At 45.4% G+C, this 25,882-nt stretch overlaps 1 protein-coding gene across 2 annotated transcripts in view; it reads left to right on the forward strand.

The window, feature by feature from the left end:
• sos1 (son of sevenless homolog 1) overlaps positions 1-21,038 on the forward strand; it is a 402,156-nt gene extending 381,118 nt beyond the window's left edge. For both annotated transcript variants that reach the window (XM_084440905.1, XM_084440906.1), the window contains 6 exons: positions 868-985; positions 1,210-1,382; positions 15,867-15,983; positions 16,223-16,496; positions 19,104-19,225; positions 19,397-21,038. In XM_084440905.1, coding sequence (XP_084297031.1) covers positions 868-985; positions 1,210-1,382; positions 15,867-15,983; positions 16,223-16,496; positions 19,104-19,225; positions 19,397-19,969 — 1,377 coding nt within the window. In that variant the 3' untranslated portion in view covers positions 19,970-21,038. The remainder of the gene's footprint in view (positions 1-867; positions 986-1,209; positions 1,383-15,866; positions 15,984-16,222; positions 16,497-19,103; positions 19,226-19,396) is intronic.
• Positions 21,039-25,882: the final 4,844 nt, after the last annotated feature.

Here is a 25,882-nt window from a genome sequence, read left to right on the forward strand (position 1 = left end):
AGCGTTCTCTGTTGACCATGCGATCAGACCACATGCTTTTTCATATGCAAATGAGCTCAGCTAAGAGCAAGTCGGCAGGCTAGAGAACGAGGGCTGTTGACGGCTACCTAAAATATAGCTGGCTAGCCTGGACCATCTACACCCTCCCTGACTACACATTATAGTGCCCATGTTATTATCTCCACGGTTGCACGCTGTTACCTCTAGCTACATTCGCTAGCTAGACACCACCAGGCTATATGACACTATTCGATTACAAACAGTGAAAGCTAGATTCTTTAGGCCAAGGGGAATCCAATGATGATGTTGCCATCAATAATAAAAATTTATCCAGTCAGCTCTTCTGTCCTTCGAGTTTGGGAAATGATGTAGTGATTTGTGCTGCTTAGTACATCCAAGAACATAGAATTTTCCGTGCGAAGACATTATCCTAGCTAGCGGGACCTGCAAATAATGTCAGCTTTTATAGCCAGGTAAACAAATGCAGGTGATTGGAGGTATTCAAATGGTGGCGGGATTATTATAATGAGTCCCCGACAGTGACGTAATTTGACACGGGAGATTTGTACGGCTTGCTGGGACTGACTTTTTTTTTTATGTTTTCATTTCGGCTGACCACAACAAAATAACTGGGTTGTTTTACTTCATACTTTGTGATTTAGTTGGCCCATCAGAGACTCAAATGTATATGCAAAAACAATGAAAAAGTTAGTTCTGGGAACGAAGACCCCTTTAATGTGTCTGAATGTATTCATACAAGCCAATTGCATAATTTTAACATACATCTTACATAATTCCACAAATCTTACTCTAGAAATGTTGTACACTTTAGAACCATACTGAGCTTTGTTTTTTTTTCCTGTTTAGCAAATCCCGAGCCGACAACGGAAGATTCTGGAGGAGGCCCACGAGCTCAACGAAGACCACTACAAGAAGTACCTGGCAAAACTACGCTCCATCAACCCCCCCTGCGTGCCCTTCTTTGGTACGTTCCAGAGTGCCATCACTGCAACATGGCACATACCATTTTTATCTAACAGGGATTTTCAATAAAAGAATCAGAATAAAACACTGCGCAACAAAAGGAGTATGGTCTCATACAAAGTCAACTTTATTTTAATTGATCAGAAACACTAAAATGCGTCTGGACATTGCCCTCCTTTTCTGTTGTGTAATCATACATGTTGTTTTGTTGTTCCCTCTCTTTAGGGATCTACCTGACCAACATCCTGAAAACGGAGGAGGGGAACCCGGACTTCCTGAAACGGCACGGCAAGGAGCTCATCAACTTCAGCAAGCGGAGGAAAGTAGCAGAGATCACCGGCGAGATCCAGCAGTACCAGAACCAGCCCTACTGCCTACGGGTGGAGAGTGACATCAGGGTATGGAAACCTATTTATTTGTTTAATTTATTAGCCTTTGAACACTTGATTTCTTCTTTTTTTGAGTAATACAATTCAGTACCAATATTGTAGTCATATCAAAATATGGACATGAAACAGTTCAACACCTACAGTCATGCGAACTTAAATACTTTGCCGCACCTCGTGGCGAGAGCAACAACAACAGTGGCAGCGGTGGGGAAATAATATTACAAGACAGAGTGACACATGCACATCCATAAACCAAAAAGGGCAGGTGCCGAGCCAAAACAAGAGATATCAAAATGAAAAAGAGCGGACTCACACACTGCTGGGCTCCATGGTTAAGGCATTTATTGTACCTGAATCAAACGTGTGACGTTTCGAGCAAATCTCTTCATCAGACCTCTGAAATAATATTACAAACCACAAGGGGCAGTAAACTACTACAGTATAGTAGCCTACTAGGCTTCTCTGACAATCTGGTTGCCGTTGCTTATAGCCTAATGTAGGCTACATTTCTCAGTTTGACCGGTCTGAATTGCAAACTGCTTTTTTGGATTTGCTACAGCAGAGACAGTAGCCTACATAAAATTGGTTTGATTTGAAGGGCTGTCATTTTACCTACTGATCGAACTTCATTCATTATTTAGATTCAAACCCGGAAACTCAGAAATCCCACATTTTCAACCCCTATTTTCAACGATGCAGTCAGGGTAATGACATTAAATATACAATCAATAAATAGCACTAAACCAGTGAGGACTATTTCATTTCAACTCATAGTTACCAACCAATGATACATTTATTCGATTCAAGGCACACACAAACAACTACACAAACTAGAATCTTACTTTATGGCGAATTATATGTCAGAACGCCAACTAACACCTAGGTGAGTTTCTTGCTTTGAAATCGAGAGTTGTTTTTGAATGATTTTTCAAAATGCCCATCCACATCCATTGTATGACCAAAACGGTGGTAGAGCCATTATCAACTTTCTCGAAAATGCTAGCTTTGTCAACGTTTTGATCTGAACCATTGTATATGATCACAAGTAACCTTAAAACAGGGCTAAACATGTATTTTCCCTTTACTACTCCTTTAATAACAATATTTGTTAACCTAACATGGGCTGGGCTGTGCTGGGCAGGGCTGTGCTGGGTTGGGTTGGGCTGGGCTGGGCTGGGTTGTGTTGGGCTGGGCTAGGCAGTGCTGGGTTGGGCAGTGCTGGGCTAGGCAGTGCTGGGTTGGGCAATGCTGGGCTAGGCTGTGCTGGGTTGGGCAGTGCTGTGCAGTGCTGGGCTGGGTTGGGCAGTGCTGGGCTGTACTGGGCTAGGCAGTGCTGGGTTGGGCAGTGCTGGGCTAGGCAGTGCTGGGTTGGGTTGGGCAGTGCTGGGCTAGGCAGTGCTGGGTTGGGCAATGCTGGGCTAGGCAGTGCTGGGTTGGGTTGGGCAGTGCTGGGCTAGGCAGTGCTGGGTTGGGCAGTGCTAAGCAGAGCTGGGCTAGACAGTGCTCGACTGGATTTGGCTGGGCAGTGCTGGGCTAGTCAGTGCTGTGCTGGGTTTGGCAGTGCTGGGCTCGATTTGGCTGGGCAGTGCTGCTGGGCTGGGCTCAATGGCACATTGTGCAGATACTGTACGTGCACTTAATTTTTCTGGGCTTTTTGAAAAACAGTTTAAGAGCCTCCTCATATGGGAAGTCTAGCACTGACTGGCCACTGATAGAGATTCTCATACAGGCCTCCAGATGCTCCCCCTGCAGCCTGTTACGGAGGTCTGTCTTCACCTGCAAGAAGCAGATGAAGATAAGACATCACAAATCCATTCAACATAATGAGTTATTTGTTTTTAAATCTAGTACCAGCCTCTGACTTAATCTAGTTAAGTCAGAAAGTAAAGGATTCCTACCCTGTTCAGGGTGGAGAAGTCCCTCTCGTAGTTCACATTGCTGATGGGCACAGACAGTGCAATTGCGGCCAGCTTGCACAGGTTGGGGTACAAGACCCCAAACTCCTCGTATTTTGAGGTGAGATCATTCATGATCCCCAGTTGCGTCTTATCCTGAAATCATATGGCAAAGGATGTGCCATCAGTATTATAATTGTGTGGACCCATGCTGAGAGAACAAAGCCTAATATAAATAACTTAATGTTTCACCTGGAGGGCACCAGCGATCACATGTTCTCTGAAGAACATCCACTCCTCCACTGCAGTGCTGGCATCCACTGAGGGGAAGTGTCCTGCCAGGGCCCGGAGGTGACCATGTGCTGTCTCATGGTCAGGCGATCTTGCTGCCTGTGGGCCGAGAGCTCTGAACGCACTAAAGACCTCCAGGTCAGGGAACCGCTCCTCCAATCCACTAACCAGGCCATCCAGGCAGGGGTCCATTACCTGATAAAGCAGGGAGGAATTCATAAATTAAAAAGGAAAAGTATCATCAAAGCTTTTAATGCATACCTACGACCGAATCACAGCCATGCAGTATAACATCACTTCCTCTCGTGTGACAAATTATTCTTACCTCTGAGCGGAACCTCCTCCAGAACTGCTCCCTGTCCCCATCTTCTGGTTGGCCCCTCCTGCCCCTCTCCTGTTCCACATTGATGGAGAATTGACCCAAGCCGGCTGATTTGGGTTCAGCTTAGACAAGAATGAGCCTCCTGGTTGCTGATAACCACCGTTCTTGATTTGGCGGATAAAGGCCAGTGTGACAGGAACCTGAAACATTTCAAATTATGTTAAATCAGAATGTTCTCATGCAATGCATTTAAAAATATATACCTTTGAGTATTGGAAATTATAGCACAGAATGTACCTGCTCCTTGATGGCCAGGAAGTTCAAATCTTCCTTCTGTAAGATTTTGAACAGGCGTGCCAGGTGTGGAAGTACATCTGCTTGCAGGTGAAGTGCAGCGATGAACCTGTATGTGGCGAGAAAGGAGTACAGCCCTTAAGCAGCAGCACATTTTCTGACTTCCACTTCCTCCACAAGTACAACCAGTACTGCACAGATGTTCCTCTGCAGATTCTGGATGGCTAGGTGTTGAGAGCGCCACCTGGTGTCCTTCACCTCCTAGACAATAAAATAGAGAAAACAGATGAACTGAGTTACTGATTTAAGTACAATAATATGCAAACAGACTAGATGGGAGACAGTTGTATTATTAAAATATTTTCATAAAATTTTTCGCCTTGACTTTCAGGTCAGTGATCCCAAGCACGCTTGCAGCTGACGACAAGGCAGCAGAGCGGTTTGCACTATTTCGAAAGTACAAATGCAGCTGCTGGAAGTGCTCCTTGAAGGTCTTTATATACAATGGGGGAAATAAGTATTGAACACATCAACATTTTTCCCAATAAATTTATTTCCAATGAGGCCATTCAAGTGAAATTTGCACCAGACTTTGGTATTAAGTCAAGAAATCCAGACAAAAAATCTAAACATTAAAGTCCATATGTAAATAAAGTTGTGTAATAAAGCGGAACGACATAGGAAAAAAGTATTGAACACATTAACTGAAATTAATTCAATACTTAGTGGAGAAGCCTTTGTTTGTAATGACAGCTTCAAGGCGCTTTCTGTATGAAGTAACTAATCGCCCGCATTATTCAGGTGTGATTTTGGCCCATTCCTCTACACAGATTGTCTTTAAATCTTGAAGATTGCGGGGGGCCCTCTTGTGAATCTGGATCGTCAGATGCTTTCACAAATGTTCAATTGGGTTTAAATCAGGTGATTGACTGGGCCATTCCAACAAGTTGATTTTCTTTCTCTGAAACCAATTGCGAGTTTCCTTTGCTGTGTGCTTTGGATCGTTGTCCTGCTGGAAGGTCCACCCACGTCTCATCCTCAGCATCCTGGTGGATGGCAGCAGGTTCATCTCAAGAATCTCTCTGTACATGGCTCCATTCATTGTTCCTTCAATGATATTAAGTCTGCCAGTACCACGAGAGGAGAAACAGCCCCACACCATGATACTTCCACCTCCAAACTTCACTGTTGGTATAGTGTTATTCGGGTGATGTGCAGTGCCATTTCTCCTCCAAACATGGTGTGTTGTGTGACGGCCAAAAAGTTCAAGTTTGGTCTCATCTGACCAGAGTACATGCTCCCAGTAGTTCACTGACTTGTCCAAATGTTGTTTGGCAAACTTTAAACGAGCTTCAACATGTCTTTTTTTCAGTAGTGGAGTCTTGCGGGCTGAGCGTGCTCAGAGGCCATGGCGGTGGAGTGCATTACCTATTGTCCTTTCTGTCACAGTTGTACGTGCTGCCTCCAAGTCTTTCTGGAGCTCTTTCCTAGTGGTCCTTGGCTCTTTGGCTACTCTTCTAAGTATCCTTCTGACTCCCTGATGAGAAATCTTGCGAGAAGCTCCTGTGCATGGCCGGTTGATGGTGGAGTGATGTTGCTTCCACTTACGCATAATGCCCCCAATGGTGCTTACTGGAAGATTCAGAAGTTGTGAAATATGTCTGTAGCCAATTCCATTTCATGTTTTGCAACAATCTGGTTGCGAAGGTCTTGAGAGAGCTTTTTGCCCATCATTAGATGTTTCCTGTGTGGCACCTTGGTAACAAAAAACCTTTTATAGCCCATCAATATATTCTAACCCAGCTGACATTAATTAACACAGATTGGAGGTAGAGTTGTCTCCTAATTAGTTATGGTTTTCAGCTGGTTTGCCTTTCCTTGCTGTGGTGTACTGCTTTTTCTTAGTGTGTTCAATACTTTTTTCCTGTTTCATTTCACTTTATTACACAACTTTATTTACATATGGACTTTAATGTTTAGATCTTTTGTCTGGATTTCTTGACTTAATACCAAAGTCTGGTGCAAATTTCACTTGAATGGCCTCTTGGAAATAGATTTATTGGGAAAAATGTTGTGTTCAATATTTATTTCCCCCACTGCATGGGACCAAGTCAGCTGCATCTTTGCAGGCCAGTGACAGCCGATGGGCAGCACAATGTGCGCAGAGCAGCCCTGGCCAGATCTCCGACAGCTGCTTTCCCACTCCATTTAATATGCCTATAAGGAGTTGACCAAAAGGAAATGCATTTTATGATTAGAACAGATTTTAAAGGAAGGGAGAGGTGAATGCGTCTTTTATTTAGTGAGAACCACTGCGCTACCTGTCATTACAGCTGCACCGCCAGTCCCAAGACCACAGATGAGGTGAGGAGGGATGTACTTCTTTGCCACAACCTCCTGCTGCTACGATGGTGCCTGCTTTGCCATCCTTAATTGGCACCAGAGCAAGGAAGTGGCAGCAGAGTTTGCCCTCTTGGTCCAAATATCTACCATACAATACATTAATAAATAAAATGAACATCTATAAACATTAAATATGTAGATTTTCAAATAATATTCTGCTTAAACATTTACATACCTGACATGGATGTCAAGCTGCTTAAGTACAGACACATCTGTACTTTCATCCAGCTCCAGCCCAACTGCTTGGGAAGTCCGGATCTCCTTCAGGATGGGCTTCTCAATGACAGCCGCTAGAATTTCTAGCATGTCATCGATGATCCTGTGGGATCTATAATTGGTGCTCTGGCCGATCTGAAAAGCATGCAAACATGACAAAGCAATTCAAGACAATTCAAGGAAAGGCAGGCACACTCAAAAGGGAGGTGCTGATTTACTTCATAAAAGATCCAGTACATGGCAACATCCCAAAACCTGTTAGGTCATGTAAACCTAACCGCTGAGGTGACCCATCTCTATTCCATTATTTAAACCAGCAAAGTATTATGCTGTTAAAAATACTTGCCTTCAACTTGTCAAAATACTGGCAACCAAGCAGCTGGGCCAGGTCAAGCAAAGCTGGGTAGTTGGTGTGATGGGCGATCTCATGCTTGACCAGCCAATACATGCATTTGAAACCACCCATCACAGCCTCGTGTTCCAGGGACACCACTGGATCAAATGCAGCAATGACAGTGTTGCCTGGAATGAATAGTTATTTTTTTACCATGTAATAATAATAATAATAATAATAACTAGTGCTGCGAGCAGCAGTGAGCGGGCCCTCGCACCCCACGCGTGTCGGGGTGCTGCGCCGTTAAAGGCTGTGCTATTTCGGTGTGCAGTACTGAGAGAAACTTCCTGTCACCAGTAGGTGGCGCTCTAGGCGTGACTCAATACCGAAGCATAGATGTGTTCAGGACGGTACCTTGATGAAGCGTGAGAAATGTTGAGTAAATCGGATAACGTATGTAGGAGTTATGAGGACTTCCTGTTTCACCAGTAGGTGGCGCTGTAAGTGTGACTCAATACCGACACATAGATGGGTTCAGAAGGCCACCTTCATGAAGCGTCAGCAATTTGGTGCAAATCGGATGATGTATGCAGGAGTTATGAGGACTTCCTGTTTCACCAATAGGTGGCGCTATACGTATGACGCAATACTGACACATAGATGTGTTCAGGACAGAACCGTCATGAAGTGTGAGATATATCGGACAAATTGGATAATGTATGGAGGAGTTATGAGGACTTCCTGTTTCACCAATAGGTGGCGCTATAAGTATGACGCAATACTGACACATAGGTGTGTTCAGGACAGAACCTTCATGAAGCGTGAGATATATCGGACGAATTGGATAATGTATGGAGGAGTTATGAGGGCTTCCTGTTTCACCAATAGGTGGCGCTATAAGTATGATGCAATACTGACACATAGATGTGTTCAGGACAGAACCGTCATGAAGCGTGAGATATATCGGACAAATTGGATAATGTATGTAGGAGTTATGAGGACGTACTGTTTCACCAATAGGTGGCGCAATAAGTATGATGCAATACTGACACAAAGATGTGTTCAGGACAGAACCGTCATGAAGCGTGAGATATATCGGACAAATTGGATAATGTATGGAGGAGTTATGAGGACTTCCTGTTTCACCAATAGGTGGCGCTATAAGTATGACGCAATACTGACACATAGATGTGTTCAGGACAGAAGCGTCATGAAGCGTGAGATATATCGGACAAATTGGTTAATGTATGGAGGAGTTATGAGGACTTCGTGTTTTATGGCGAAATGTCAAACTTTGGCGGGGCGCCACGGCAAGGGTGTTTGGTGAAAACTCAATTTTTTTGAAAACTTTTGATCACAAAGGTCTTAAGATGAAGCTGACCCGATATGAAGTTAATCGGATGAAATCTGTAGGAGGAGTTCGTCGAAGTACGAGGCATGGAAATGGTCAAAACAAGGACAAAATGGCACATTAAGAGCAAAATGGCGGACTTCCTGTTGCATGTTGGGTATAGCTCTAAGAGACATTTAAGTGTGGCTCGATGAAATACATATGCCCACCGAATTTCGTTCGCCTACATCAAACTGAAAGGTGGGGCTCGCTATTTTAAACTTTCCAGGGGGCGCTCTTGAGCCGTTTTGCCACGCCCATTTCCGTCACCAATGAAATATCCGATTTTCACCGGGACTGATGTATCTGCAAAGTTTCATCCGTTTTCATCGATGTTTAGGCCGCCAAAAAGGCATTTGTTTGGGGAGAAGAAGAAGGAGAAGGAGAAGGAGAATAATAATCCTTCGAGTTTCAATAGGGCCTCGCACCGCCAGTGCTCGGGCCCTAATAATTCTTCGAAATTCAATAGGGCCTCGCACCGCCAGTGCTCGGGCCCTAATAATAATTGTATGACAGATTATCCTATCTAGGTAAATCACCACAGAATTTAGCACAATGTACCTTTCATTAGCTCCACATGCCGATTTAAAGGGCAATGCTCGTTTTTGATAACCTGGACCTTATTTACGACATATTATAAGAAGTTTGACTCACCAAGATCACTTTTGTGTAGTTCGGAGGCCTGTAGAAGAAATTTAAAATCCAGCGCGATTGTTGTTTTTTGTTGAACGGTTGTTTTCATCAATCAGATTGGATGAATCGACAGTTGAGATTCCTCAACGCGAGGCATTGTAGTGGTTTTCAAATACGGGGTCTTTAGCCTCTGTAATATGATCTTTACACGCCTTTCCCCACTTGCTCCAGCACGCATGCGCACAGGCCAGCGCGCAGACTGGCTATTCTCCGGCTCACATTCTCTGCGCTACGATCGTTGTTGGTGCCGAGAATATTGTCGTCGTCATTCGTCAGCAACAATCCGATCGTAGCGCAGAGAATGTGAGCCGGAGAATAGCCAGTCTGCGCGCTGGCCTGTGCGCATGCGTGCTGGAGCAAGTGGGGAAAGGCGTGTAAAGATCATATTACAGAGGCTAAAGACCCCGTATTTGAAAACCACTACAATGCCTCGCGTTGAGGAATCTCAACTGTCGATTCATCCAATCTGATTGATGAAAACAACCGTTTAGCGGCCGAAAATAGATTTTGAGAAACTGCATTCTCGTTGCCCCGTCCACCGTCATTACATGGATATACTGGCTCGCGCTGGATTTTAAATTTCTTCTACAGGCCTCCGAACTACACCAAAGTGATCTCGGTGAGTCAAACTTCTTATAATATGTCGTAAATAAGGTCCAGGTTGTCAAAAACGAGCATTGCCCTTTAAGGCCTGTCTGTGTGTGTCGGATGCTGCGTGTCTATCCAGCTTGTCCTTTCTATAGGACAAGCAGGGGGACTTGATGAATGCCCGCGTCTGGGTACCCCTCGTAGCTGCTTTTTTGTGCTGCCGGCAGATCCTACAGAACATTCCTTAAGAATAAAAAGAAAAAATACTCATCATTAATTTTAGCCATCAATACAAAGCCAGTTGACTGGCTAGCTTGCAAAATTTAAAAAGAAGCTGGCTAACATTAACATGGAAAAGGTTGCCCTTGCGCTCTGCCCGTCTTTGGCTGGCTGTTTGCCCGAGGCAAAGTAAAGTTATAAAATGGAAAAATGTCGCACAAACCGAGGAGAATAGGTATCTTCAAATCATGCTGTCTTGTATTTGTAACTTTAGTACACAAACGTTCCGGCTCCTTGCAGAGCAGACAAGTGACAGCAGGTGTATACTTAAGTGCAATCATCAGCAACTCAGCCGTGAGTTCAATCAAGGTTACCAATCACACAATGCGAATCGTGATCTTCTGATGTGTGATTCGTAACCTTGATTGAACTCAAGGCTGTTCTGAGTTGCTGGTGATTGCACTCAAGTATATAGCTAAGTTACCTAACCTGGCTGTTGTCAGTTTTCTGCTCATTTACACACTGCGAGGAGCCGGAACGTTTGTGTAACGTTACACAAAACAATGTAGCAAGCAGGCTGGTTTCATTATGCTAGGCTAACATTAAGCTACTGTGAGAAAGTAACTAGCTAGTCTAGTCTAGCTAACGTTAGCTATCTAGCTAGTGCTGCAAACTAGCTGCCCTATACAGTTAACGTTACTAATACAAACTCACCTAAATCATTTTTTTACAGCCAAGCCTTGTATTTAGGGTCCATAGCCCATTCTGGGTCCCATCCAGATTCCCAGTGTCTGCCGCCTGCAGTCTTCTCCCCACCCTCCATCCTCACTCCAGCCTCCGCCCTCTCGACACCCTCATTCTCCTGCTCAGTTGTTGCTCATCCCGGGGCTCTGTTGATGGCTCAACCGTGGTTGGTGTCGTGTTTGTTCTCTTGAAGAATGAGGTTATTTCTCCCTGTTTGGGATCACCTGCCCCCTTCCTCTTCGACATGTTCGATTAACGTTAGTTATCTAGCTATTGTTCGTTTGCTCGCTCGTTCTGTCGCCTGAAAGCTAGCTAGCTCTTTGGCGCGGATGATTTATTGCGCATTTTGCAACTCTGAGCGCAGGCCTATTGGCAATTTCGCTCCCGCCATCTCGCTTCACCCGGGGGGTTTTGAGGTTGTTGTTGTTGTTATTAGGGCCCGAGCACTGGCGGTGCGAGGCCCTATTGAAACTCGAAGGATTATTATTATTCTCCTACCTTCTTCTTCTTCTTCTCCCCAAAGAAATGCCTTTTTGGCGGCCTAAACATTGATGAAAACGGATGAAACTTTGCAGATACGTCAGTGCCGGTGAAAAATTTGATAATTCATGGGTGACGGAAATGGGCGTGGTAAAACGGCTCAAAAGCGCCCCCTGGAAAATTTAAAATGGCGAGCCCCACCTTTCAGTTTGATGTAGGCGAACGAAATTCGGTGGGCATATGTAGTTCATCGAGACACACTAAAATGTCTCTTGGACCTATACCCAACATGCAACAGGAAGTCAGCAATTTTCCTTTTAAAGTGCCATTTTGTCCTCGTTTTTACCATTTCCATGCCTCGTACTTCAACGAACTCCTCCTACAGATTTAATCCGATCAACTTCATATTCGGTCAGCTTCATCTTAAGACCTTTGTGATCAAAAGTTATCAAAAAAAATTAGTTTTCACCAATTACCCTTGCCGTGGCGCCTCGCCAAAGTTTGACATTTCGCCATAAAACACGAAGTCCTCATAACTCCTCCATACATTATCCGATTTGTCCGATATATTTCATGCTTCATGACGGTTCTGTCCTGAACACATCTATGTGTCAGTATTGCATCATACTTATAGCGCCACCTATTGGTGAAACAGGAAGTGCTAATAACTCCTACATACATTATCCGATTTGCACCAAATTGCTTTTGATTCATGAAGGTCGCATTCTGAACACATCTATGCGTCGGTATTGAGTCAAACTTACAGCGCCACCTACTGGTGAAACAGGAAGTCCTCATAACTCCTACATACATTATACGATCTGCACCAAATTGCTGACGATTCATGAAGGTCGCATTCTGAACACATCTATGCGTGGGTATTGAGTCACACTTACAGCGCCACCTACTGGTGAAACAGGAAGTCATCATAACTCCTACATACATTGTCCGATTTACTCTACATTTCTCACGCTTCATCAAGGTACCGTCCTGAACACATCTATGCATCAGTATTGAGTCACGCTTAGAGTGCCACCTACTGGTGACAGGAAATTTCTCTCAGTACTGGACACCGAAATAGCACAGCCTTTAACGGCGCCGCACCCCGACACGCATGGGGTGCGAGGGCCCGCTCAATGCTGCTCGCAGCCCTAGTTAGGGCCCGAGCACTGGCGGTGCGAGGCCCTATTGAAACTCGAAGGATTATTATTATTCTCCTACCTTCTTCTTCTTCTTCTCCCCAAAGAAATGCCTTTTTGGCGGCCTAAACATTGATGAAAACGGATGAAACTTTGCAGATACGTCAGTGCCGGTGAAAAATTTGATAATTCATGGGTGACGGAAATGGGCGTGGTAAAACGGCTCAAAAGCGCCCCCTGGAAAATTTAAAATGGCGAGCCCCACCTTTCAGTTTGATGTAGGCGAACGAAATTCGGTGGGCATATGTAGTTCATCGAGACACACTAAAATGTCTCTTGGACCTATACCCAACATGCAACAGGAAGTCAGCAATTTTCCTTTTAAAGTGCCATTTTGTCCTCGTTTTTACCATTTCCATGCCTCGTACTTCAACGAACTCCTCCTACAGATTTAATCCGATCAACTTCATATTCGGTCAGCTTCATCTTAAGACCTTTGTGATCAAAAGTTATCAAAAAAAATTAGTTTTCACCAATTACCCTTGCCGTGGCGCCTCGCCAAAGTTTGACATTTCGCCATAAAACACGAAGTCCTCATAACTCCTCCATACATTATCCGATTTGTCCGATATATTTCATGCTTCATGACGGTTCTGTCCTGAACACATCTATGTGTCAGTATTGCATCATACTTATAGCGCCACCTATTGGTGAAACAGGAAGTGCTAATAACTCCTACATACATTATCCGATTTGCACCAAATTGCTTTTGATTCATGAAGGTCGCATTCTGAACACATCTATGCGTCGGTATTGAGTCAAACTTACAGCGCCACCTACTGGTGAAACAGGAAGTCCTCATAACTCCTACATACATTATACGATCTGCACCAAATTGCTGACGATTCATGAAGGTCGCATTCTGAACACATCTATGCGTGGGTATTGAGTCACACTTACAGCGCCACCTACTGGTGAAACAGGAAGTCATCATAACTCCTACATACATTGTCCGATTTACTCTACATTTCTCACGCTTCATCAAGGTACCGTCCTGAACACATCTATGCATCAGTATTGAGTCACGCTTAGAGTGCCACCTACTGGTGACAGGAAATTTCTCTCAGTACTGGACACCGAAATAGCACAGCCTTTAACGGCGCCGCACCCCGACACGCATGGGGTGCGAGGGCCCGCTCAATGCTGCTCGCAGCCCTAGTTAGGGCCCGAGCACTGGCGGTGCGAGGCCCTATTGAAACTCGAAGGATTATTATTATTCTCCTACCTTCTTCTTCTTCTTCTCCCCAAAGAAATGCCTTTTTGGCGTAAACATCGATGAAAACGGATGAAACTTTGCAGATACGTCAGTCCCGGTGAAAAATTTGATAATTCATAGGTGACGGAAATGGGCGTGGCAAAACGGCTCAAGAGCGCCCCCTGGAAAATTTAAAATGTCGAGCCCCACCTTTCAGTTTGATGTAGGCAAACGAAATTCGGTGGGCATATGTATTTCATCGAGACACACTAAAATGTCTCTTCGACCTACTGTATACCCAACATGAAACAGGAAGTCCGCCATTTTGCTTTTAATGTGCCATTTTGTCCTTGTTTTTACCATTTCCATGCCTCGTACTTCAACGAACTCCTCCTACAGATTTCATCCGATCAACTTCATATTCGGTCAGCTTCATCTTAAGGCCTTTGTGATCAAAAGTTATCAAAAAAAAAAACTTTTCACCAAACACCCTTGCCGTGGCGCCCCGACAAAATTTGACATTTCGCCATAAAACACAAAGTCCTCATAACTCCTCCATACATTATCCGATTTGTCCGATATATCTCACGCTTCATGACGGTTCTGTCCTGAACACATCTATGTGTCAGTATTGCGTCATACTTATAGTGCCACCTATTGGTGAAACAGGAAGACCTCATAACTCCTGCATACATCATCCGATTTGCACCAAATTGCTGACGCTTCATGAAGGTCACCTTCTGAACACATCTATGCGTCGGTATCGAGTCACACTTACAGCGCCACCTACTGGTGAAACAGGAAGTACTCATAACTCCTACATATGTTATCCGATTAACTCCAAATTGCTCATGCTTGATGACGGTCGCATCTTGAACACTTCTGTAAGTCAGTATTGCGTCATACCTACAGCGCCACCTACTGGTGAAACAGGAAGTCCTCATAACTCCTACATACATTATCCGATTTACTCCAAATTGCTCAGGGTTGATGAAGGTCGCATCCTGAACACATCTGTGCATCAGCATTGAGTCATAATTAAAGCGCCACCTACTGCTTACAGGATGTCCTCATAACTCCTACATACTTTGTCCGATTTACACAACATTTCTCACGCTTCATCAAGGTACCGTCCTGTACACATCTATGTGTCGGTATTGAGTCACGCTTAAAGCGCCACCTACTGTTGACAGGAAGTATCTCTCAGTACTGCACACCGAAATAGCACACCCTTTAACGGCGCCACACCCCGACACGCATGGGGTGCGAGGGCCCGCTCACTGCTGCTCGCAGCCCTAGTTTTTTTTCAAACTCTATGTTTTTTGTAATTGTATATTCTTTATATATTTAGAATTTGGTAGGAAAGGAAGGAAGACACCATTAGGGCTTTTGATTTCTCTTTTTAGAGTTTACCCTGCCTTGGAGAATAGCCTACTCTCACATAGGAGAGGTAGGGGTACACAGGCTTCCCGTTTGTGCCAGTAGCCAAGTGGAACCTCCCATCTGCGCTTGTGTGAGATTAAATAACTTCACACCACCAGGTGGTAGTAGTCTGTATCATTAAGAGGGAAACGGAAGTCCACCGGATGTATAAAACGTAAACAACAGTACTTGTGGAATTAAGGTAAGAGATAAAAAGGTTGGAGTGAAAGGAAGAACATGTGGAGGTTTGGGGTATAGTCTCATAAAGTCATCCCCTCAGGGTCTTGAAACCCGGTCTCCCGGGTGGGAGTCCAATGCTCTGACCACTACTCTACTTGTACAGTGGAGATCGGCGGGTTGATTTTGGTGTCCTTCTTGATTTTGGTGTGCTGGCTCTACTGCCTCTTGTGGTGCCAACAGAGAGATGCAGGCCAACATTGTTGGGAGTAAGAGAGGGAGGGAGTGATAACCTGACAAACGCTATACTAGCTGCGCTGCTGGCCAGCCACGCACAAAAAAGGGTGAATAAGGAGGTGGTCCGGAGTGGTCCGAATGGTCCTCTAAAACTTTGCTGCCGCTGTCGTTGCTGCTCTCCCCACGAGATGTGGCATAGTATTTAAGTTTGCATGACTGTACAAACACATAGCATGATGTCACAGCCTCACAGTGCACAGACATAGTACATACAGTTGTGATTTATTTATTGAAATTTGTAACTACACAAAATATATCATAGGTAGGTTTCTCTCAAATTTTACTACCGGTATTCTATTTTAGAACCCTCTTTTCTTTCTTTTCGGCGACACAGAAGTTCTTTGAGAACTTGAATCCAATGGAGGACAAGACTGAGAAGGAGTTTGCAGACTACCTGTTCAACAAGTCTTTGGAGATAGAGCCTCGCAACGCCAGGTCGCTGCCTCGATTTGTAAGTGTTTCTCTTCTAGTTCAGAAACAACATGAACATATCTAGCCTCTTATCTCCTTTATGCACAGTACTGCTGTTCATAGTATTAAAATAGAAATTAGTAAACCAGCCCAACCTTACTCTAACCGCAACCAACCCAACCTCACTCTAACCCCAACCCAACGTCCTTCTAACCCCAACCCAACTTCTAACCCCAACATAACCATCCTCTCCTCTCTCCCTCCCCCCCCCCCCCCAAGGCCAAGAAGTACAGCTGCACGCTGAAGTCCCCGGGCGTGCGCCCATCCTCTGTGCGCCCGGGCACCATGCGCCACCCAACGCCGCTGCAGAACGAGCCTCGCAAAATCAGCTACAGCCGCATCCCCGACAGCGAGACGGAGAGCAGCGTGGCCTCTGCTCCTAACTCCCCCCACACCCCCCTCACCCCGCCGCCGGCCTCTGCCGCCTCCAGCTCCACCGACATGGGCAGCGTCTTCGACTCCCCTCAGGGACCCAGCAGCCCCTTCCACTCCAGTAGGTCCTCATCTGTGGGTGTGCAACGGGCTGAGGAACTAAAGCTTTGTTTGAGAAACAGACCTTGCACTAGATATTTGTGTTTAAAGGAGTAGTAAAGGGAAAAATCATGTTTAGCTCTGTTTTAAGATTACTTATGATCATATACAATGGTTCAGATCAAGAAGTTGACAAAACTAGCACTTTTCAGAAAGTTGATAATTGCTCTACCACCGTTTAGGTCATACAATGGATGTGGGTGGGCACCATTCAAAAACATGTTAAACTCTCAATGTCAAAGACAAGAAGCTCACCTAGGGGGTAATTGGTGTCCGTTGGTGTTCTAACATCAAATTCGCCGCAAAGTATGAATCCTGTAGGGTTTTATTGATCATTTTATAAAATCCATTGACTTGTATTGATGCAACCGTTGTAGATGTGTAGATCAATCCGCAGAGGGGATTCAGGAAGCGGAACTAGTTACTGTACCTATTGTTATCGTTTATGTTGCTAGGCTACCTAATTTGTGGAAGTTTACACACGTATGTGCTGTAACTAAATAGTTCTATGCTAAATATTTAAAAAAATCTTTCCAGATTAACTAGAATCTTACTTTATGGCGAATTATATGTCAGAACGCCAACTAACACCTCGATGAGTTTCTTGTCTTTGAAATTGAGAGTTTAACATGTTTTTTTAATGATTTTTCTAGGTGCCCACCCACATCCATTGTATGACCAAAACGGTGGTAGAGCAATTATCAGACTCAAAAGTGCTAGTTTTGTCAACTTTTTGATCTGAACCATTGTATATGATCATAAGTAACCTTAAAACAGGGATAAACATGATTTTTCCCTTTACTACTCCTTTAACAGTGGATAGGTCTTTAATGTTAATCTCTGCTCAGGTAACACATATAGTCTTGCCTTCTTAACACCTTAACAACCTATTTAGATATTTTACAAGTGACTTGTGTCTGGACAGGTCAGTGGTTTGGCAAAGTGTTTTCAACATTGAAACTTGAAAGGTGTTGCTATAAAATGTTATAGAATCAGAGAATATTTGCAGTGTTGGATATCGTCTTCTATGTGATCATTTTTTGTATCCTGCGTTCCAGCACTCTCCAACTACATTGATATAAAATGTTCCAAAGGCGGGTTTAGCTGTTATATCAACACACATTGTTTATCAGTCTACCATAGATATCAGTTGGCACAATATGATTTCCTTTGCCCCAAAGATACTAACCGTGAACTAACTCATTCTACATTACCCAGTAACTGCATTATTCAGTAATTTGGCCATTTTCAGAACAATTTCTTGCAAAAAATGAATACTAGTTTTCCTTTTGAAATCGAAATGGGACTAAAATATCTACAAGGTGTACTCCCTGCCAAGCAAACTAAAAGAACAAGCTAGCAAAGCATCATGTTTCTGCTAGTATATTATTTCCCACCATTTTATGCCCACCTAATCCTTACGATGAAGGTGTTAATATCTAGGGTGAGGGGGGACAGGGGTGTGAAATGGAACCAGGTGTTAGTATCTAGGGTGAGGGAGGATAGGGGTTTGAAATGGAACCAGGCCAGCTTGGTCGTCTCCTCATCTCAGAGCCTCTTCTCTCCTTCTCTCCTCCTCCTGCTGGCCACTCCCTCCTTCCTCAGACTGCGACAGCGTCTTTTCCCCGGTGTCCCTCCCACACGGCCCACGTCAGTATGAGCTTGTCCATAAGATTCCACACACCCTCCACCACCACCACCCATCTCCACCACCACCACCCATCTCCATCTCCCCAGCATGCACCTGACACCGCCTCTCATCACCCGTCTCTGTCCGCCGCCACACCCCACCCCCCGTTTCCTTGGAAACACGTAGTGGTGTATCTCTCCGACAGCTTTCACGTCAGTCACTGCAGCTCCGTTCCTGCGTCAGTCCAAACCCGCCTCCTGCTCAGTAGCGTTCAGATGAAACCTCAGCTGAAGAAGGGCTTTGTAGCCAGACTAGTGACTAGTGTGACTGGCTTTGTAGCCAGACTGACTACTGTGAGAGCTGTACTGACACTCTGTTCTGATCTGAGTGTGCCTCCTTCCATGGTGGCATCGCTCTGTCAGAGGTCTGGAACACGTGTGATTGCTCATCATCGGGCTGTCTGAAAGTGTTCTGTGAGTCGGGTGTTCATTCGCCATCCAGTCATCATTCACGCCACCCTGTTTTTGGCTGTGTGTTTGGCAAGATAACGTGGTCTGAGAATGAAATTGGACACAGATTCAGACATTTTTTTGATATGTGTCCATCTTTTGGGGGTTTGACTCAACTTGAAAATGTTTTAATTGTGAATGAGGGAGACGACAGGTTGTTGAGAGTTAAGGTAGGGTTAGGGTGAGGGGTATTTTAGGTTAGGGTGATGGGTATTTTAGGTTAGAGTGAGGGGTATTTTAGGTTATGGTGAGGGGTATTTTAGGTTAGGGTGAGAGGGGTATTTTAGTTTAGTATGAGGTATATTTTTGTGGGTCAGAATTCTGTACAAAGTTGTAAGATTCTACTCATGTAGGAAATATGGGTGGAATGTGTTTCATTCTCCCCTTGTGTGCACAGCTGGGAGTTAACACCACATGCTCTGTTTCCCAGGGTCCTCCTCAGTGTCGTCCATGGTGAGTTTCCACAGAACCTCAGAGGATGTCCCCATCCCCCCGCCCGTCCCCCCACGCCGCCGGCCAGAGTCCGCCCCAGCAGAGTCCTCCCCCTCCAAGGTGAAACCTTCTCTTCATGCCAATAGTTCCTAGTGTTCCACTGTACTGTAACTACATCACCTGGTCATTTAGCAGTGCCAGCTGAGTTCATTCTGTCTACAGGAGGCCATTTTTTTGATACATGGATGGTTGACTATAAAGCACCTGTCTCTTTCTGTCTGTCCGGTCTAGATGATGTCCAAGCACCTGGACAGTCCCCCGGCCATCCCCCCCCGCCAGCCTACAACCGCCAAGGTCTACTCCCCCCGCTACTCCGTCTCGGCCGACCGCTCCTCCGTGTCCGAGCCCCCGGACAGCCCGCCCACCCTGCCGCCCCGGGAGCCTGTGAGAACGCCGGACGTCTTCAGCTCCCCGCTGCACCTGCAGCCCCCGCCCCAGGGCCGCGCCCGCACCGAGCTGGGCCAGGCCTTCTTCCCCCCCTCCTCCTCCTCCTCCTCCGTCTCCTCCCCCTCACTCTTCGGCCCGCTCACGCCGCCGCCGCCCACGCCCTCGTTGGGGTCTCGGAAGCACCTGCCCTCCCCGCCCCTGCTGCTGGGAGGTGGGGGCGCTCTGGACTGCGAGCCCCTCCCCCCCGGCGCTGCCGGGCCCCCGGTGCCCCCCCGCCAGAGCACGAGTGGGGTGGCCAGTGCCCCCCAGGCCATCCCCAAGCTGCCCCCCAAAACCTACAAGAGAGAGTCTGTGTCAGCGCACTCCTCTCTGCATCGGGACGCCCCCCCCCTGTTGGAGAACGCCAACCCCTCCTAAGATTTGAGTACCTTGTGACTGTTGAAGGGGGGGGGGTGGACTGACATGAGCTAACACTAAAGACTTCAGACAAGAACAAAACAATAGTAAGAAATCATAAATGACAACTTTGAAAGAAAAAACTAAAACCAAGCCAGAGTAGGTTGTGGGTTAGAGTTAACCCTCCTACCTGGAATTCAACACAAAAAAGAATGTTTCCTTATATGGAAAAAAACAACACCTTAAACAAAAGATGGTTGTCTATTTGTCATTCAAGTGCAGAGCATTGGAGATCTCATTCAAGTGCAGACCAGACCATTGGAAATTGCCTATAAAATCCCTTTCGGGTGTGTCTTAATGTTTGTTTGTTTGTTTTTGTTTGTGAGTATGTTGTTCGTTATTGTCCAATGTTTATTTCATTGGTTTTATTTTGTTTTGTTAAGTGAATCGATTGCAGCAGTACTTGTCTGTAAGCTCAGTGGCCTACCCACCCATGCACATACAGCTTGAACCATGCATCCTGCAACAGGAACCATGCACCATGAACCATGCACAATGCACCAGGACCGAAAGTCCACTGCACTCTGCCTGGATGACTGAAAGAAAAAGACTGTAGACCAGTTTGAACTTTTGTCTCAAAGGAGAATTAATCATCAAACTCAAACTAGTATTTTCAACTTGTTGAAAACAGTGAACAGGCAGTACTGGACTAAATCGTGTGAAAGCCTAACGGCCAGAGACTTTGCAGGACTCCTAAGCTATGGCGCTATTGGAAACCCCCTCCAAATGATAACGAATGTGTACCGTTCCAACCCACCTCATTCCCATGTAAAAGGGACTCGGGAATCATGTTGTTAGTGGTGTTTTAGGCTTTATGTAGAGACTCTTTCAATCAGAGGTGAGCAGTTCTATGTGCCAGTAGTCAGCAGAGTACCGTAATTCAGGTACCCTTTCACACCAAAGAGGTACTTTTCAAGCATTCAAGAAACACAAGTGATAGTGACTTTTTTTTTCCGTGTTAGTACTTTTATCTTATGATTCATTTCTGTTTTGCCAATGAGTATGTAAAAAAAACAATTGCCTTCTTTAAACAAGGGAATAAAAGTGTTTCTACCACTCTATGCTGTAAGTCAGCCATGAACACAGTAAAATAACTACTGCCCTGAATGCAAAAAGGGTTTGGAAGTCTTTGAATTATATTTTGAATCCAGCTGCATGAATATATGATCCATGCATATGTTTCCTCTGTGAGGTCATCACTGCACAGCGGCTTCAGATCTGGGAACCTAGAGAATATGGATGACCAGGAAGTGGAACTGCTTCCTAACCCTAACCCTTCAACCCTAACGCTACCCCAGCCACTCCAGTCAGATACCAAAAAGGATCAGGAGTGTATGTCAATGCATTTGCATGGTGAGGAGTCCTGGCCCGCACTCGGAGCCAGACCCAAGCATTCAAGCTCCACTCCTTGGACCAATGTTAGGAGGAAACGAGGAAGGGAAACCTCCAGGGTTGTCTCCCAACCCTCCGACGACGACACCCTCCAGCTGAGGAATAGCTTTGCTCCGCTGGCCGAGCCTGTATCCAAGAGGTCCAAGGGTACTAGCAGCATCAGCTCCTCGGTACGGCTCCCTGCTGTTGGGGTTCTTTTCACACCCTGCCCTTCTCAGTACCTTACCAGTCCTCCGCAGCCCACCCACGCCTTTCTGGTTGGCAAGCGGTATAACAGCCAGGCTAATCAGCCTGCTCCCCGGCCTGAGCACAGTCCAGTCCACCGAGGGGACCCCCGGCCCCCACCCTCTGCCACTTGGCCTTCAGGTGTGAGGCAGCCAAGGAGGCCCCCTAAGCCCAGTGGGCCCGCCGCTGATCCCGCCCCCCCATCTGTGCTCGTCATCGGATCATCCATGGTGCGCCATGTAGTGGTCCCGAAAGCCCGGACCTGCTGCTTCCCAGGAGCTAAGGTCTCGGACATCAGGACTGTTGTCCCATCACTCCTCGCGGATTATCCCCTGGCCTCATCCATCATAATCCATGTCGGAACAAATGACATCAAGCTCCAGCAGTCTGAGAGGCTGAAGGAGGATTTCAAGGCCCTGATCTCCACTGCTCAGGCGTCAGGAAAGACCTGCATCATCTCTGGCCCGTTCTCCTCTCCCCGGTATGGTGATGTCAAATATAGTAGGATCCGTCAGCTCCACATCTGGCTGAAAGGCTACTGCTGCCAGTTGGAGCTTCCCTTCATAGATATTTTCACCACCTTCTTGAACCGCTCGGACCTCTTCGCCAGGGACGGCCTTCATCCTAGCAGGTCAGGTGCTTCCCGTCTGCTGCTAACGCTGAGATCATCCAGCGTCTGATGTGGGGTAAGCCCGACCCGTCTCAACCACCCTACTGCCAAACATAAACCTCCTGTACCCACGGTTCGGGCTACACCAGCTCCATTTCACCAGTGCTCCATCACCATAGACCTGGATCCCCTGCCCCTCACTGAGACCTGGCATAGCAACGTTTATATTTCTATAAACAAATTTTGCCCACCTGAATATGCCATTCAGCGAATTATCTCCCACCGCACCCCTATTACCATAAGGAAACAGTCAGGTGGATTTAATATGAAAAACCTGATATCCGTTCCAGTGAATATACCATCCAGGCCTACTAGTCAGGCGAGCCAGCCCTTTTCTCCGGAAGCTATTTCAATGGCGATCCTGAATGTGAGGTCCCTACCAAACAAAACTTTTCTCATTAATGATGTTATATGTGAACGTAAATTAGACTGTATGTTCCTAACTAAAACCTGGCTAAATATAAATGGACCAGCAGCCCTCATCGAAGCCCCTCCTCCTAACTACAGCTTTTTTCAATCGATCAGAAGCGGGGAAAAAGGTGGAGGATCAGCCACCATAGCTACAGATGCCCTCAGCTGCAGGACCATCTCCTTTGATGATTTTACCTCTTTTGAATACCACGCTATTGTCTTAAAATGCCAGCCCCCAGTTCTGGCAGTAACCGTATATAGGCCTCCCAAACAATGCCCTGCCTTCTCTACAGAATTTTCAGAACTCCTGTCCATCATCCATACAAATTATGATAAGATTATCATCATTGGAGATTTCAACATACACGTGGACACTGAGGCGGACTCGAAAGCCAGGGACTTTATCAACCTCCTTAACTCCATGGATTTTACCCAACATATCACTGAGCCAACCCACAACCGCGGCCACACCCTTGATCTAGTGATAACTAAGGGCCTGACTATCACTGTCTCCTCTATTAGTGACCTTGCTCTCTCCGACCATTTCTGTATCTTCTTCACTGCATTGGTTCCTAAAGTACTAAGTAGTACTGAGCGCTTTATCAAGAAACGTTATCTTACCTCCGCAGTAGCCGATAGTTTTAGAGAAATAATGACCACAAACAATTTATCAACTCCAGAAGTGGGGCCGTTAGGAACTATTGAAAACTTAGCAACCACCTTTAACACCAGAGTAAGGGCAGCCTTGGATTCTGTAGCACCTATTAAACTGAATAGGATCACAGCCAATCATAAAGCTCCATAGCTAAATGATTTAACAAATCAACTAAAGAGAACCTGTAGAAGATCTGAGTGTATATGGCGAAAGACCAAGCTACAGGTCCACCATGATATTCTCAAAGAACATATCTCTGCCTTTAATAAAGCAATAAGAAATGCAAGGAAAGACCACTTCTCAAAATTGATATCTATCAACCGAAATAATTCAAGTACTCTTCTCAACAATTGATAGCCTAATAAACCCTGCCGTCAAAACACCAGATAACCTGCTCTCTACCTCCAAATGTGAGGAATTTGCAGCTTACTTCAGAGATAAGACTATGAATATTAGGAGGAATATCACCCAGGAAAGGCCATGCCAGGAAAGGCCATGCCGTTCACAGATCCTCTTCCTCCATGTTATGGACATATGAGCTTGTTTACACTGATGGACACAGAAATGTTGAGAAAAGTAGTATCCAAACTCAAATCCTCCACATGCCTGCTGGATCCCATCCCCACCGATTTTTTCAAACTATTTTTGACTCTGTATCCTATGACATTTTATCCATTGTTAATGACTCCCTATCTACAGGTGTCTTCCCACCAATACTTAAAACTGCTTTGGTGAGACCCGTGCTGAAGAAAAACAACTTAGACACTTCAGTTCTTAGCAATTTTAGACCAATCTCCAACCTTCCCTTTTTGAGTAAAATTCTGGAAAAGATTGTTTTCAAACAGATAAATGATTTCCTAGCTACAAGTTGTACCCTTTACCTTTTCCAGTCCGGTTTCGTGCCCATCATAGCACAGAGACGGCATTAGTCAAAGTTGTAAATGACCTCAGAATTAATGCTGACTCCTAAGAGCTACTACTAAGAGCTCTCTGTTCTCATCCTCCTGGACCTGAGTGCAGCCTTTGATACTATAGATCATGCAATCCTCATCGAAAGACTGGAGAAGTGGGTTGGCCTCTCCGGTCCAGTCCTTAATTGGCTTAGGACCTATCTAACCGGTCGTGATTTCTTCATTGCCCTCGGTGAACATAGCTCAGGAAAGATCCTTATGACCTGTGGGGTGCCCCAAGGATCGATCCTAGGACCTCTACTCTTCAGCCTGTACATGCTGCCCCTTGGCAGTGTCATCAGGATGCACAACATTAGCTACCATAGCTACACAGATGATACCCAACTCTATATTTCTGTAACACCCAGTAACTACAGCTTGGTTGACTGCCTTGTCAAGTGTATTACGGATATAAATGTATGGATGTCACATAATTTCCTCCAACTAAACCAGGACAAAACAGAAATACTGATCATTGGAGAAAAAGCTGAAAGAGAGAAACTATCTGCACACTTAAAAACTCTGGAAATTGACACCAAATGCCAGGCTAAAAACCTAGGTGTCATACTTGACTCAGATCTTAATTTCGAAAACCACATCAAGAATATTACAAAGACATATTTTTACCACCTAAGGAACATTGCCAAGGTGCAACCCTTTCTCTCTCAGGCTGACACCGAAAGATTAATGCATGCTTTCATCACAAGCAGGCTGGACTACTGCAATGCTCTACTATCAGGCCTACCAAAGAAAGCAATCTCTAAACTACAAATGATACAGAATTCTGCAGCACGAGTCCTCACTAAGACTAGACGAAGGGCACACATCACACCAGCCTTAAAATCACTACACTACACTTTACCTGTCAACTCTAGAATAGACTTAAAAATACTATTATTAGTCTATAAATCTCTCCACAGTCACTCACCAGAATACATTTCAGACATGCTTGTTAGGTACATGCCCAACAGACCACTCAGATCCTCAGGTACTGAACTTTTAACAGTTCCAAAAGCCAGGACCAAGAAACACGGAGAGGCAGCTTTTAGTTTCTATGCCCCCAACCTCTGGAACACCCTACCGGAGTGCCTAAGAAGGGCCGAAACAACGGAGGTCTTCAAGCGAGATCTCAAGACGTACCTTTTCGATCTAGCCTACAATCACTAGCCAGGACCTTGAGACACAGAAAGGCAGCCTCAAACCTACCTGTGAATCCTCTGTATACATTGGCGTTTATCCTGCTATGCACTGTATGTATATCAAGTAGTGTACAGAAGCTGGTTACCCTGAAACAGGCTTTTTCTGTTCTGACAGCTGTGTTGCTTCAATGGCTCAGTGTGCTACTACCCATTTTCTGCCTCCCCTAGTGCCTCTCTCTCTCCCTCCTACCTTCTAACCAGGTCCAGTGGATGCCCCACTGTCGCCCGCAGACCACCCTGAGTCCGATAGATACCCCCGTGTCAGCTGTGGATGTCGTAGTATTTAGTTAACACACACACATGTACACATCAGTCCACATCGGCTTAGGCCTGGACCTGATGCTCTTAGCCTTTCTTGCTCTGAAAATTTAA

This window comes from Borostomias antarcticus (assembly GCF_949987555.1).
Source record: "Borostomias antarcticus genome assembly, chromosome: 7".
NCBI lineage: Eukaryota > Metazoa > Chordata > Actinopteri > Stomiiformes > Stomiidae > Borostomias > Borostomias antarcticus.